Source organism: Littorina saxatilis, linkage group LG5 (genome assembly GCF_037325665.1).
Source record: "Littorina saxatilis isolate snail1 linkage group LG5, US_GU_Lsax_2.0, whole genome shotgun sequence".
Lineage (NCBI taxonomy): Eukaryota > Metazoa > Mollusca > Gastropoda > Littorinimorpha > Littorinidae > Littorina > Littorina saxatilis.
In genome coordinates this window covers 51,957,998-51,970,497 of record NC_090249.1, presented here as the reverse complement: position 1 = coordinate 51,970,497, position 12,500 = coordinate 51,957,998, and the positions used below count along the sequence as shown (strand labels likewise).

Below are 12,500 nucleotides of genomic sequence, written 5' to 3'. Positions count from 1 at the left end.
GTACTACCTGCGACAGTGCAGTGGCGGTATGGTCGTCTGTGACGGGGACAGACGACAGTAGTGTGTGTGTTGAGTGTGTCGCGTGTGATCGGGACAAGGTCGCCTGGCTGTGTCAACCGCGCTCAGACCGCATTCCCAAGCAGGGGGATAGAGGGGAGAGACCCCCCAGAAGTTCTTTCATACCCCCTGTCCTCCCACCCTCCTTCCTGTCTCTGCGTTTCTCCGGACTGTCTGTCTCAAGTCGTCTGCTTGTCGTCAAATCAACCGCTCAGTTAAATTCTGTGGAGTACATTTCTTGCTACCTTGGAAGGAGAAGAAGAAAGTGCGACGTCGACTATGTGAAAGTTTGGATATAATTGTGTTGACAATGTGAAAGTGTGGATATTATTAGGCCGGTCGACAATGTGAAAGTGTGGATATATTAGGTCGACAATGTGACAGTTTGGATATGTAATAGTGGCGACAATGTGAAAGTTTGGATACATGTATAATTAAAGTGTGTGCTACTTTTGTGTGTGTTGTGGTGTGTCCTTATTCAGTGAAAAGTGTACCAATGTCGGAGTTTTCAGTGGGAGGAATTATTACTGTAACAAGATGCTACGTGGGATTTCACACTACAAATTCGGAGACTAGGAGATAAGAGTGTGTGTGTGTCGCAGTGTGTGTTACACGCAGAGAGAGAGTTACACTACAACTTCTCCTCTATGGCGACAGCGCCGGGGTGGGGAGAACGCACTACCGTTGAGCCATCGGGGCCGATGAGTGCATTTCGAGTCTGGGGCCCTGTTGGGCTCGCCTTTCTCACCTTGCTCGCTACCTCCGCGGCCTCAGGTGAGTTGAGTGGGTGAAGGTAATCGGACAGGTACTAAAATACACCTGTAGGCCCATTCCCCGGGCGACAAAAACAACTTGCCTCAAGCGGCATGGCTTGATCCGCTATTACTAGCCTTCTCTATACCTGCTGGTCAAGTAGAAATGATCGTAGCTTTTTTTCCTACTGTGGTATATTGTCAGACCTAGTGAATTGTCCCAAGTCAATTATTCGAAGAACAATAATGCTGCAAAACTATGTCACCCACGTCGTAAACTGCAGACAAATGTTCATGTACGTCCAATACAACACTGATCTCTCCCCGATAACTTGTTGACCTGCATGTCACGAGAATTTCAGAAACTCGTTGCTTTCCGCCTTGTGACATCCGAAACAACTTTTCAAGTCAAGAATTCGATGGACATTCAATGTTCTAATATTAAACACAGCCGATACGTAATGAAATACATTCTGTGCACGTGTAGTTCGTTTGTATTATTAGCTACCCTACTTGTCCGGAAGATATTACCTTTTCTTCCCAAGTCAGTGTACTGTGTACTGTGCAACAGGTACTGTTATGAAGATAGTCCCAGACACATTCCTGGAGTTGATTATTCAAGGGTGCCGGGGACGTGATAATGATACTCACACGCGTAATTAACATTATGATACTCACACGCGTAATTAACATTAACAACACAGTAAAAATGCATGTTGTTTATGTCACATCAGGAGACATATTTACCTCATAAGGTGAGAATGTTGATCTCTGTATCGATCATCTTTGCAGTCAAAATAGTTTTCTGGATAGCAAATATAGTTCAGAAAAGCTATTGAGCAAATGCGTGGTCTGACACTTGATGCAACTGAATAGACACTGAAGCGGTGAAATCATTGCCCCCCAGTTTTGACAGGTAGTACGATCACGATGATCATCTGTCCCTCTCAACTAACGACAACGTTAGGCAGTACATGTATGTATTGAGCTGTAGTATTTCACCCCCCCCCTCCCCCTCCCAGATTGCTGTACTCAGTACATCTTTTCAGGCCCGTTTTGTGTGTGTGTGTGTGTGTGCGCGCGCGCAAGTTAGGCCAACTGGTTTTGACAAGTTTGAAAGGGTTTAGAAAACTTGAAATCGAGCAGACCATACTGTGCTGTAGTACATTTCTGCACGGTTGTTGTATGGCGTCAAACAGCCTAACCATCTTGCTCTTTTACTTTCGTCAAAGTTAATTTCCTTTCAATTAGCGAAAGTCAAGCGGGGCAGTGTTCGGGAGGTCGAGCTGGTACATTTATGTATTTCAATACACTTGCTGGTTACTGGTTATACTGATAGGTACTTTCGCCTCCCGTGATTAATAGGCCGAATGGCGAATAACGCCTGCTCAGATAAGCTATTTTATTTATTTGTCTCATAATTATTTTCACATGTCAGATCAGTCTGTTCACTTGCAAAGAGCACGAGGTCGACATACAATACAATACAATACCATACAATACAATACAATACAGCAATACTTTATCAGCTTGCAATGGGTTGGGGTGAGCATACTTCGATCGAACTCAAGGACACTCATGAGAAAACTTAGGGCTGGACCTAGCGTATGGGAAGGAGGGGCTTCCAAGATGAAGCGGGGTTACAGTTACAGATGCTGTTGAAATAAGGCATTTGAAAGGGGTATTTATGGTCTCCCCTTCAGAAAGAAAGGTACATTTGCCAGAGGGAGGAGGTGGGGGAGGGGGGGGGCTTCCACTTCCAGAACTAAGGACTCATACCCCCCTCCCCCTCAGATCCAACCCTGAAACTCATTAAAATAGAGACTCATTCCTGCCCGTGTCAACGATCACGTTGACCATCACAGCTCTGTCCAAGCTTTTACACAGAATATGATCATCCTTCTGCTTGGACTCATACGGTACCCAGCATCAGAGAACAAACGGTCAGGTGGACCCGGATTTAAAATATGATCTTGTACAAAATATCCTGGCTTTGCCCTCTTGGTAGGACATTGCTGGTCAGAAATACCTCCTAGTATATTAAAAATGATCGGACCGTAGAATTCTAAGTGGAGGGATGGTCTTAGTCTTACTCCATGTGAATCTTGGACATAATGTGGTGGTTTACAAGATTGTTTGTAACACCAAAAGGAACATAATGTGGTGGTTTACAAGATTGTTTGTAACACCAAAAGGAACATAATCTTTGTAGAACCTACAAAACTACGCCATCGCTGACCCTGTAAATGTAATATAATAATAATAATTTACTTGATGTAAAGATACCATTTCATTCTGTTCATGTGATAGATGTGACCCTCTTGAAATATTGGGGTTGCTTTCTTCCTGGGGAAAGCGAGCTGCTATACAGTAGTACGGCGCTACCTACTTTTTGTTCAAACTACGATGACTTCACTTTCTATCCAGAAGTTTTCATCGACTAAATGCACTCTAAAACAGCAAGAAAGGGGAGACATGGACAGCTGTACCATCACACACAGACGTAATATTGCTCACACGTATCTTGGCGTTGTTGCGCAACAAAACGGGTGATCGACCACACGGCCAGCAAAGCAGTATTCTGCGTGAACGACAGGTGGAAACAATCGACAATTTTCCCAACACCCATTCGGATTCCATTTCCAATACATTAAAGTTAATGTCCTTCCCGTTACTGTCAGCAATCTTTTAAACCAGTGACAGCCCTACCCCCCGCGGGTTAGGGGGAAGAATTTACCCGATGCTCCCCAGCATGTCGTAAGAGGCGACTAACGGATTCTGTTTCTCCTTTTACCCTTGTTAAGTGTTTCTTGTATAGAATATAGTCAATTTTTGTAAAGATTTTAGTCAAGCAGTATACATGTAAGAAATGTTTGTTTGTTCGTTCATGGGCTGAAACTCCCACGGCTTTTACGTGTATGACCGTTTTTACCCCGCCATTTAGGCAGCCATACGCCGCTTTCGGAGGAAGCATGCTGGATATTTTCGTGTTTCTATAACCCACCGAACTCTGACATGGATTACAGGATCTTTTTCGTGCGCACTTGGTCTTGTGCTTGCGTGTACACATGGGGGTGTTCGGACACCGAGGAGAGTCTGCACACAAAGTTGACTCTGAGAAATAAATCTCTCGCCGAACGTGGGGACGAACTCACGCTGACAGCGGCCAACTGGATACAAATCCAGCGCGCTACCGACTGAGCTACATCCCCGCCCGTGTAAGAAATGTTAAGTCCTTTGTACTGGAAACTTACATTCTCCCAGTAAGGTAATATATTGTACTACGTTGCAAGCCCCTGGAGCAAATTTTTGATTAGTGCTTTTGTGAACAAGAAACAATTGAAAAGTGGCTCTATCCCATCTCCCCCCTTTCCCCGTCGCGATATAACCTTCGTGGTGGAAAACGACGTTAAACACCAAAGAAAGAAAGAAAGTGGCAGCCCTGAAAGTCCAACAAATGGTGTACTCGCCATTGGCTAGTGATTCTGAAAATGTACTAGCCAGAGAGCAAACTTTACTGGCCAAACCAACAATTTGTTTCAACAACTTTACTCTCATTTGGCGCGGAGTAGATGAACAATTTTACCGCCCTGATATGGCCATTCGTTGTCGGCTGTGCGTTAAGCAAACAAACAAACAAAAAAATGAACAATTTTCTACTCGCCAGTTACATGTTTCTGCTCGCCATGGCGAGTAAAATACTCGCCACTTTCACGCCTGACCACCAAGGATTTGTCCAGGCTTTTACATGGGGTACTTTCTGTAAGATATGTCATCCACTAGTGGTAAGGTGTCCGCCCTGTGATCGCGAGGTCGGGGGTTCGAACCCCGGCCGGGTCATACCTAAGACTTTAAAATTGGCAATCTAGTGGCTGCTCCGCCTGGCGTCTGGCATTATGGGGTTAGTGCTAGGACTGGTTGGTCCGGTGTCAGAATAATGTGACTGGGTGAGACATGAAGCCTGTGCTGCGACTTCTGTCTTGTGTGTGGCGCACGTTAAATGTCAAAGCAGCACCGCCCTGATATGGCCCTTCGTGGTCGGCTGGGCGTTAAGCAAGCAAACAAACAAACAAAAATACACGTATACCAAACTTCTTTCACCTGGCTGCTTTTTGTCAGTGCTGTGGGAGTTTTGCTGTCGTTGTGCAATTTATTTCGTAAGAATACCTACATTGTATTCCATTCTTCCAAAGTGAATCACTCAATCAGAAACAGTCCCACTCTGCACAATAACCACCCAGGCCAAATATGTTTGGTAGAAGTCCAAGTGGGGCTTGGGTGGTGATCTTAATACTCCACGTTAAAGCTTGGAATGCTCTGTGAAGGCTTACAAGATGGGTTACAAGGGATGGAAGGTACGTTGCAAGCCCCTGGAGCAATTTTTTGATTAGTGTTTTTGTGAACAAGTGGCTCTATCCCATCTCCCCCCCCCCTTTCCCCGTCACGATATAACCTTCGTGGTTGAAAACGACGTTAAACACCAAATAAAGAAAGAAAGGATGGAAGGTATCTTCGCAGAACCTCTGCAAAACTATGCTTACGAAAGTTCAGTGATATCTCAACATGTATACATGTATAGATCTATACAGTGCAACCCCCCCTTGCATTACCTCAAACAAAATCAGAGAAAATCAGGACCTAAAGAGGAGGAGGTCAATTTACACTTACAGAGGTTATGAAGAGAAAATATATAAAGGCAAGGTGTTGAAGTTGAATAGGAGGAAGTACCCCCCGCGGGTTGGGGGGAAGAATTTACCCGATGCTCCCCAGCATGTTGTAAGAGGCGACTAACGGATTATGTTATTCCTTTTACCCTTGTTAAGTGTTTCTTGTATAGAATATTTAATAGTCAATGTTTATTTTAGTCAAGCAGTATGTAAGAAATGTTAAGTCCTTTGTACTGGAAACTTGCATTCTCCCAGTAAGGTCATATATATATTGTACTGCGTTGCAAGCCCCTGGAGCAATTTTTTGATTAGTGCTTTTGTGAACAAGAAACAATTAACAAGTGGCTCTATCCCATCCCCCCCCCCCTTTCCCCGTCGTGATATGACCTTGAACGGTTGAAAACGACGTTAAACACCAAATAAAGTAAAGAAAGAAAGAATAGGAGGAAGTCTTAAACTGAGGGGTCTTAAAACTGAATAAAGGCAGAGACATATAAAGGGGAGTATTCCACTGTATTCACAACCAGAACCTTACGACATCATTTTCCATCCAGACGTTTTTATCGACTCAAAATACTTTAAAATAGTTGATAGAGAGGGGGACAGGGACAGCTGTACAATCACACACAGACGTAATATTGCACACACGTATCTTGGCGTTGTTGCGCAACAATGGTTCGTCCGTATGGCTGAGAAATAGTCTGCGTTAGGTGGAAATAATCGACCTTTTTGTCATAATATTACAAGCGCATTTGTTGTGTAGGCTATACGTACATATGTATGTATCCTTGAAGAGGATAGTAAACTGACAAATTGCATTAAAACAAGCGAACACTCATTGACTCAAGAAAACTAACGAACAAACAAACAAGCAAACCCTGTTCACTTATTTATTTCCCATTGGTCTCCGCAATCTTGATAATTTTCTGTGTGTTCTTAATACTGTATACACTAAATTCCCACTTTAATGTAATGCTTGCTGTTTTTGATCTTACATAGTTCGTCTTCTGCGTTCATGGACTGAAACTCCCACATAGAGTCCAGTTTTCTGAACGCATGGCTTTTTTTTGTTTATGTGTATGACCGTTTTTCTCCGCCATTTTGACAGCCAATGTCTGTTTTCAGGGGATGCATGATGGATATTTTTGCATAAACGTCTATAGCCCACTGAACTCTGACATGAATTACAGATTTTATTTTCGAGCATGCTTTATCTTGCGCATGCGTGTACACACAAAGGGGGATAACACACGTGCAGGTCTGTACATACGTTAATCTGAGAGATCGAGAGAGAAAAAATCCACCTTAACTCACCAGGCGCTGTCTGGATTCGAACCCCGAACCTCCCATATATGGAAGGCTGACGTCCTAACCACGAGGCTACGCGCCCGTGTAGATGAATCTGTTTTACCCAAGTTTCGACAGACACAATGATCTCGAAAGTAAACGTTGTCTGCAGTGTGCAAATACAAGAACTAAACTCCGTACACACACAAAAAGAATTGCACCCGTTTTCGCACACCAGCTAAAACATTCAATCTAAAAGGCTTTTTTAATTTTTTTTGCTGAGATTATTTGACACTAAATTCCAACTTTATTTTAGAAATTAGATCTAGACATTCAGTTTTTCTCTGCGCAAATGAGTTTTGATTGAGACAGAATTCTGGGTTGCTAATATATCCTGAGGTACTATTATTACTACTAACTGAAGCTAATGCTAGCTTAAAATGTTTTATGTCAGAAGACACTTATTTGATATGTTTATGTAATTGACTACTGCAACTCTCTTCTCTCTGGCTGTCCTCTGTACCTCCTGCATAAACTACAAAAAGTCCAAAACTCGGCAGCACGCCTCATTCTGAAAGCACGAAAACGAGATCACGCAACACCACTTCTTCACACACTGCACTGGTTACCTATTCAAGCCCGCATTGACTACAAACTGACCCTCTGCTTTAACTTCTTTTCTGGCTCGTCTCCTGCTTACTTCTCTGAACTCCTCACCGTCTATTCTCCAGCAAGACAACTCCGTGCCTCTTCTGACTGTCGCATCCTCACCATACATAACACACACCAAAACCAAAACATACGGACAACGCACTTTTACTTTCTGCGCACCCACACAATGGAATTCTCTCCCCTTTCACATCCGCCACTCTCAGTCACCCCAAGCATTCAAACGAGCACTTAAAACGCACCTCTTCAAGAAATACAACCCCTGATTTTGTTTTCTCAGTCCATCAGTAGGCTACATGAAGTGTATGTTGTTTTAGTGATAATGTGATAATGTATACATCTAGGGCTGTTTTTCAGTATTGTTGATAACATGTTCTGTTTGATTAAGGGTATTCAGCTGGTATTTCCTTGTTTTCACTACCTATTTTATTCATGTTTTTATTGCTTAGACTTTAGTGGAAGAATCTTTTGTAATGTATGTTTGATGGTGTATGCTTTTAATTAAGCGTTGCTGACTATGAATGTAGATGCAAATGCTTGTATAACTGTGTTTTAATTTTAAATGTGTCAAGCGCAAAGAGCATAATTGTAAAGTTATGATGTTGCGCTATATAAATGCTCATTTATTATTATTATTATTATTACGTATTCGATCCTTTAGAGACTAAAATGTGTTTTTTTTTAGATATAATTATGTTATATAAAATTAAAAGGCTAAGCAAAAATTGAAATGCGGCAGCCTAGTCTATGGACCATTTCGAAGCTGGGTTGGGAGAGGGGAGGAAAAGATAGCAGACTCTCTGTTTCAGCGCACCGCGTGACACCGCTAGACGCGTGAAGATTTTCTAAATGGTCGCTAGGCTAAGCCGTGTACAATCCTTATTTTGCAAGTTCTTTGCAATCTGACGCGGAGTCTTGAAACCCACACAACAGCAAGTTCTGCAGTGATGCCATCCGACCTCTAAGGTTCTCATTAATACAGTTATGAAGCTACATAGATAAGATTAATCGCATCGTTCGTCGCAAGGCGCATAGCTGGAATACTATTCCCACAATGAGCATGTGCATCTGATAGGAAACTGGCACTGCAGTATCACTACCATTAGGTACAATTAGCTGACTGTGTCATATTGTGCTCCATGGCACAACGAACCTTCACAAGCATATATATATGGGACTTACAGTGCCACGAATCTTCAACTTGGAACATGATCTTGTTTTAGAACTTCAATCAACATCTCGGCGTTCGTGCACAGATAAACACGCACCCCACAAAGTACAAAACAAGACATGTACGTGTATACATGTCTACATAGCTGAGAGGTGAGGCGACACACGAAATGGAATCCGTGTCAAAAGCGGTAAGGTGGTTGTCACTGTCAGAATGATCCCCCATGCAGTCTGCACACAAGAAAAGGAGTAAGGGGGAGGGGGGTTAGCGCGTTCGGGGGGAGAGGTGGTGGTTAAGGATTGTCACAAGTCCCCTTTGATGTTCCCTTTGAACCTTGGCGCAGACGGCAAGCAGAGCGAAACATTGACGACGTCAGATTTGCCTTTCAGTTTCTCTGTGATCAGCGGGTTTTTTCTGTTGGGAGGACCCTTTTTTCTGCTGCTGAAGTTTGTTTTATGGGGTTGTCTTTTTCTTAGTATTATTTTCCAATGGTGTGCTTAACTATCAGTGCTTGATTCGTTTTTGCTGGTGTGTTCTGATGTCTTTGGTGTTAGTAAGTTGGCGTTTGAAATCATCTGGAAACAATCCTGGTGCAACATTTAGAAATTGATAGCTGAGAGGTTGACAGAAAGGCATTCATGCAGACAAACATGCAGTTAGAAAACAAAGCAGGCAGGCTGGCAGAGTACACGCACTATTCTATATGGCCACACAGAGTCACGCAGACAAACGCACAGAAATAGACACGTACAAGCACTTGCCAGACAGATAGCTAAGAGTGGTAGCAAGGCAAACCATAGACTAAATAGCCTGGACCGCGAACTCGTCACGTGACCCTTCGAGGTTACGACGCTCGACTTTCAGGGGCGCTTTGCGTCCGGTTTGAAAGGCCAGCGATTCGAAGACAGTGAAAAGAAAGCACGCTCCAGTTATTTGTGACAATGGGAGGTGACAATGAACTGGATTTTCCAAAACTCCCAACTAAACTTAACAAAACTCATCGAAAAACATGTTCCATATGCACTTTAGCTGTGTTTATTTTAGCATTTTCAGAACTTACCTCGGCAACTTCGTCCATGTTTACAATCGACACCGGATATGACATCCCCCTGATTTCTGAAAGGCCATGTAAGCGTAGGTTCCTAATTTATGCGAGAGGCCGCTACCTCGTAATAGAGAGAAAGAGCGGAGAGAGAGCTAGTTAGCGGTCCAGGATAAATGGTCTATGGGCAGACAGACGCCCTTAATATCTCTCATCCCCTTCGTTGGTCTGTCTCAAAATGCACTAGCTTCCCCTTCCCCATTGGCTCTGACAGACAGACAGGCACGCACACGCACCACACACACACACACACACACACACACACACACGATCTCGGTTCAATACCCCTTCATCATACAATAGCCGTTAAATTCAGTCCCACGTCATACGTATTGCATTTCACGAAAACAGAATCGTCGCGTCATTCTAAAAATCTGACCCATTTCTGTCTAGCTGGTAAAGTGCGCTGCCTTGTATGAATATTAACTAACTTTCATTCGTTATGTCATTATGCTATAATTACTGCTACGATCTCATACGAATCCTTTGCTGTGCGTTCGCTATTTCGTCACGCCTCCTGCATCGGGGTTATTCTCCAGAGCTGCCGGGTACCATTTTGTGACGTGCATTCTCAGTCATTTAAATGATTATAACGTATATTAAAAATGGCAACTAGAATTTGTTTCTCTTTGCTTGTTTCATTAATACTCCAGTCAGATAATGATACAAATATTCAACAAAACCCATAATAATTATTATCTTTGAAAAATAAGTGTATTAAAATTCATGTACCATCCTCTGGTTTCCATGTTACGCGAGTGGTGTACTTTGAAAGGCTGGTAATTCTCGAATGTAGTCAAACAAAATGTGCAAGTATTTCTAATTCTTTCTCTGCAGGCCAAGGAGATATATATATACTGGTATTTAATAACTAAATCAATTTGTAAGGTTAGAATGTCTCCGTTAAATAAAGAAATATCACCTTCGTAACATGGTTTCCATTGCAACACAGCTCTGGAGAATTACCCATAGATCTGCTTGTGCCAAATATTCACTGTGAGCGTTGTGTGGCAGAACAGAATTCTCCCGCTTGTATATATACTTTAAAACCCAAATGCAAGTTTATAAATACAGGATACATATATATGTTTGCAATATGGGAGTAAATTTAGCTCAACTGACGTATCGGGGAAATTGGCGACACAAGTAACATCCCCAAATTCGTCGATTTAAAACTGTTTTTATAGCTCAAAAGGTTTGTCTTCTTTTCCTTTCGTGTTCTATAGTTTTGTTCCTTGCACAGTCGGCTGTATGTGTCGATGATAAACGAATGAGAATGTTGCAGGACAAACACTACCCTGACCAGGCGACAGTAACGTATCGTTTTGATGCATTCTCGGCAAGATTGCAGCGCTTGTATTGTTCAGAGGTCCCATCTATTTACTGTCAAACGTCGCCACATACCATAGTACATGTACACGTATGTTGACAGTTTAGAATGATTGAACATTTTTCGTGTTGTAAAAATAACCCAAGGCGACAGCAATTGCACCTCATTACTGAGAAAGGGTTCAGTCATCGATCGAGGATCCGAAAACACGCATTATGTTTTCCTTCATATACAGTAGTATAAATGTACATGCGCTCCTGCAATAGGCATACATTGCTCAGCTTCTGAAATACTTTCTTGTAAACAATAGTTATTGTATACGTATGTGTCATTCAAAATAACGCAACTTAACTATATTTTTGTTCACAAAAAAGTCGGATCTGTAAATCAACAGCAGACTTGCGAATTCAGCGCGTACATTGTGTTGAAAATGAAATAACACTTATATATACTTAACGTTTATAAACATAATGCTTGTTTTCATAGACACTCTCTTTACCGTCAATTAAAATAGAAGACGATACCTACGTTACCGATATATACTTTACTGCTCAATTGCAAAACAAATACATTTTGAAAGTTGAATTCTAAACATTTTTAAAGGAATGTTGAAGTTAAGAGGAACCTTACGTAGAATGGTATACAGGAAGAACAGCTCTTGTGAAAACCCCTTTCACTAAGTTTCAGTATAATCCGTGCGACTTTATTTTTCGTAATTTTTGGCGTCGCAATTGCACAATTTTCGCGTCTTTTTCCCCCCTGGAAAATAGCACTGTTTTTGTTGTTGTTGATAATTTTCTTGTTGTTCTTGTTGTTGCAAATTCAGAGTTTGTAAACTAGCTAGTAGTAGGATTTATTTTTGGGATGGACTGCGCGAAGAAAGCTAGTATACTCTCATCGCATCAAATATTTCATTGAATGCACATGTACATAGTTTATGCCGTCATCGTGTTAGTTAACTAAGGTAGAGCGCTCTTTTAAGATTTGAGAATCAGAGGGACGTTGCACATGTAAGCCGACACCTCTTCCTGGTTTTTCCTTCATGAATCTTTGGATCCCAACCTCCACCCACACACCCCATTATAACACCCCCCCACCCCACCCCACCCTCCATTCGCTCTTTCCAACACCAAACACCATTCTCTTAATCTCGGTCTAGCGCAATATTAACCTAACTAACTGAATTCCAATTGTGCGAGCTTGAAATCCCGTTGCTCTGTTTGAGTAAAAAAAATTCACGCTTTGATTTTGCCAAGTCAGTCGAGCGTGGCGACCCGAAATATTTTCACAGGAGGTAGAGACATACGAGCAGCAGGTTATAGTTCGCACCGGCGTTTCAAAGTGGTAGTGGTGGATAAAATGAATGCATTATGTTAAATTCCTTATTGGGAGGGGTCTTCGTTGGCTTATAATGTGGGCCAGAGACCGACGCTGCTCGTTAACACGCACGCACGCACACACACAC

General features: G+C 42.4%; 1 protein-coding gene across 1 annotated transcript in view; it reads left to right on the top strand.

The window, feature by feature from the left end:
* LOC138967791 (tyrosine-protein kinase transmembrane receptor Ror2-like) overlaps positions 1-12,500 on the top strand; it is a gene marked incomplete in the record, with an annotated part of 138,235 nt that overhangs the window by 224 nt on the left and 125,511 nt on the right. Inside the window, 1 exon segment of the mRNA XM_070340448.1 lies at positions 1-831. This exon segment is cut by the window's left edge and continues 224 nt beyond it. Within this exon segment, the coding sequence (XP_070196549.1) occupies positions 705-831 (127 nt within the window).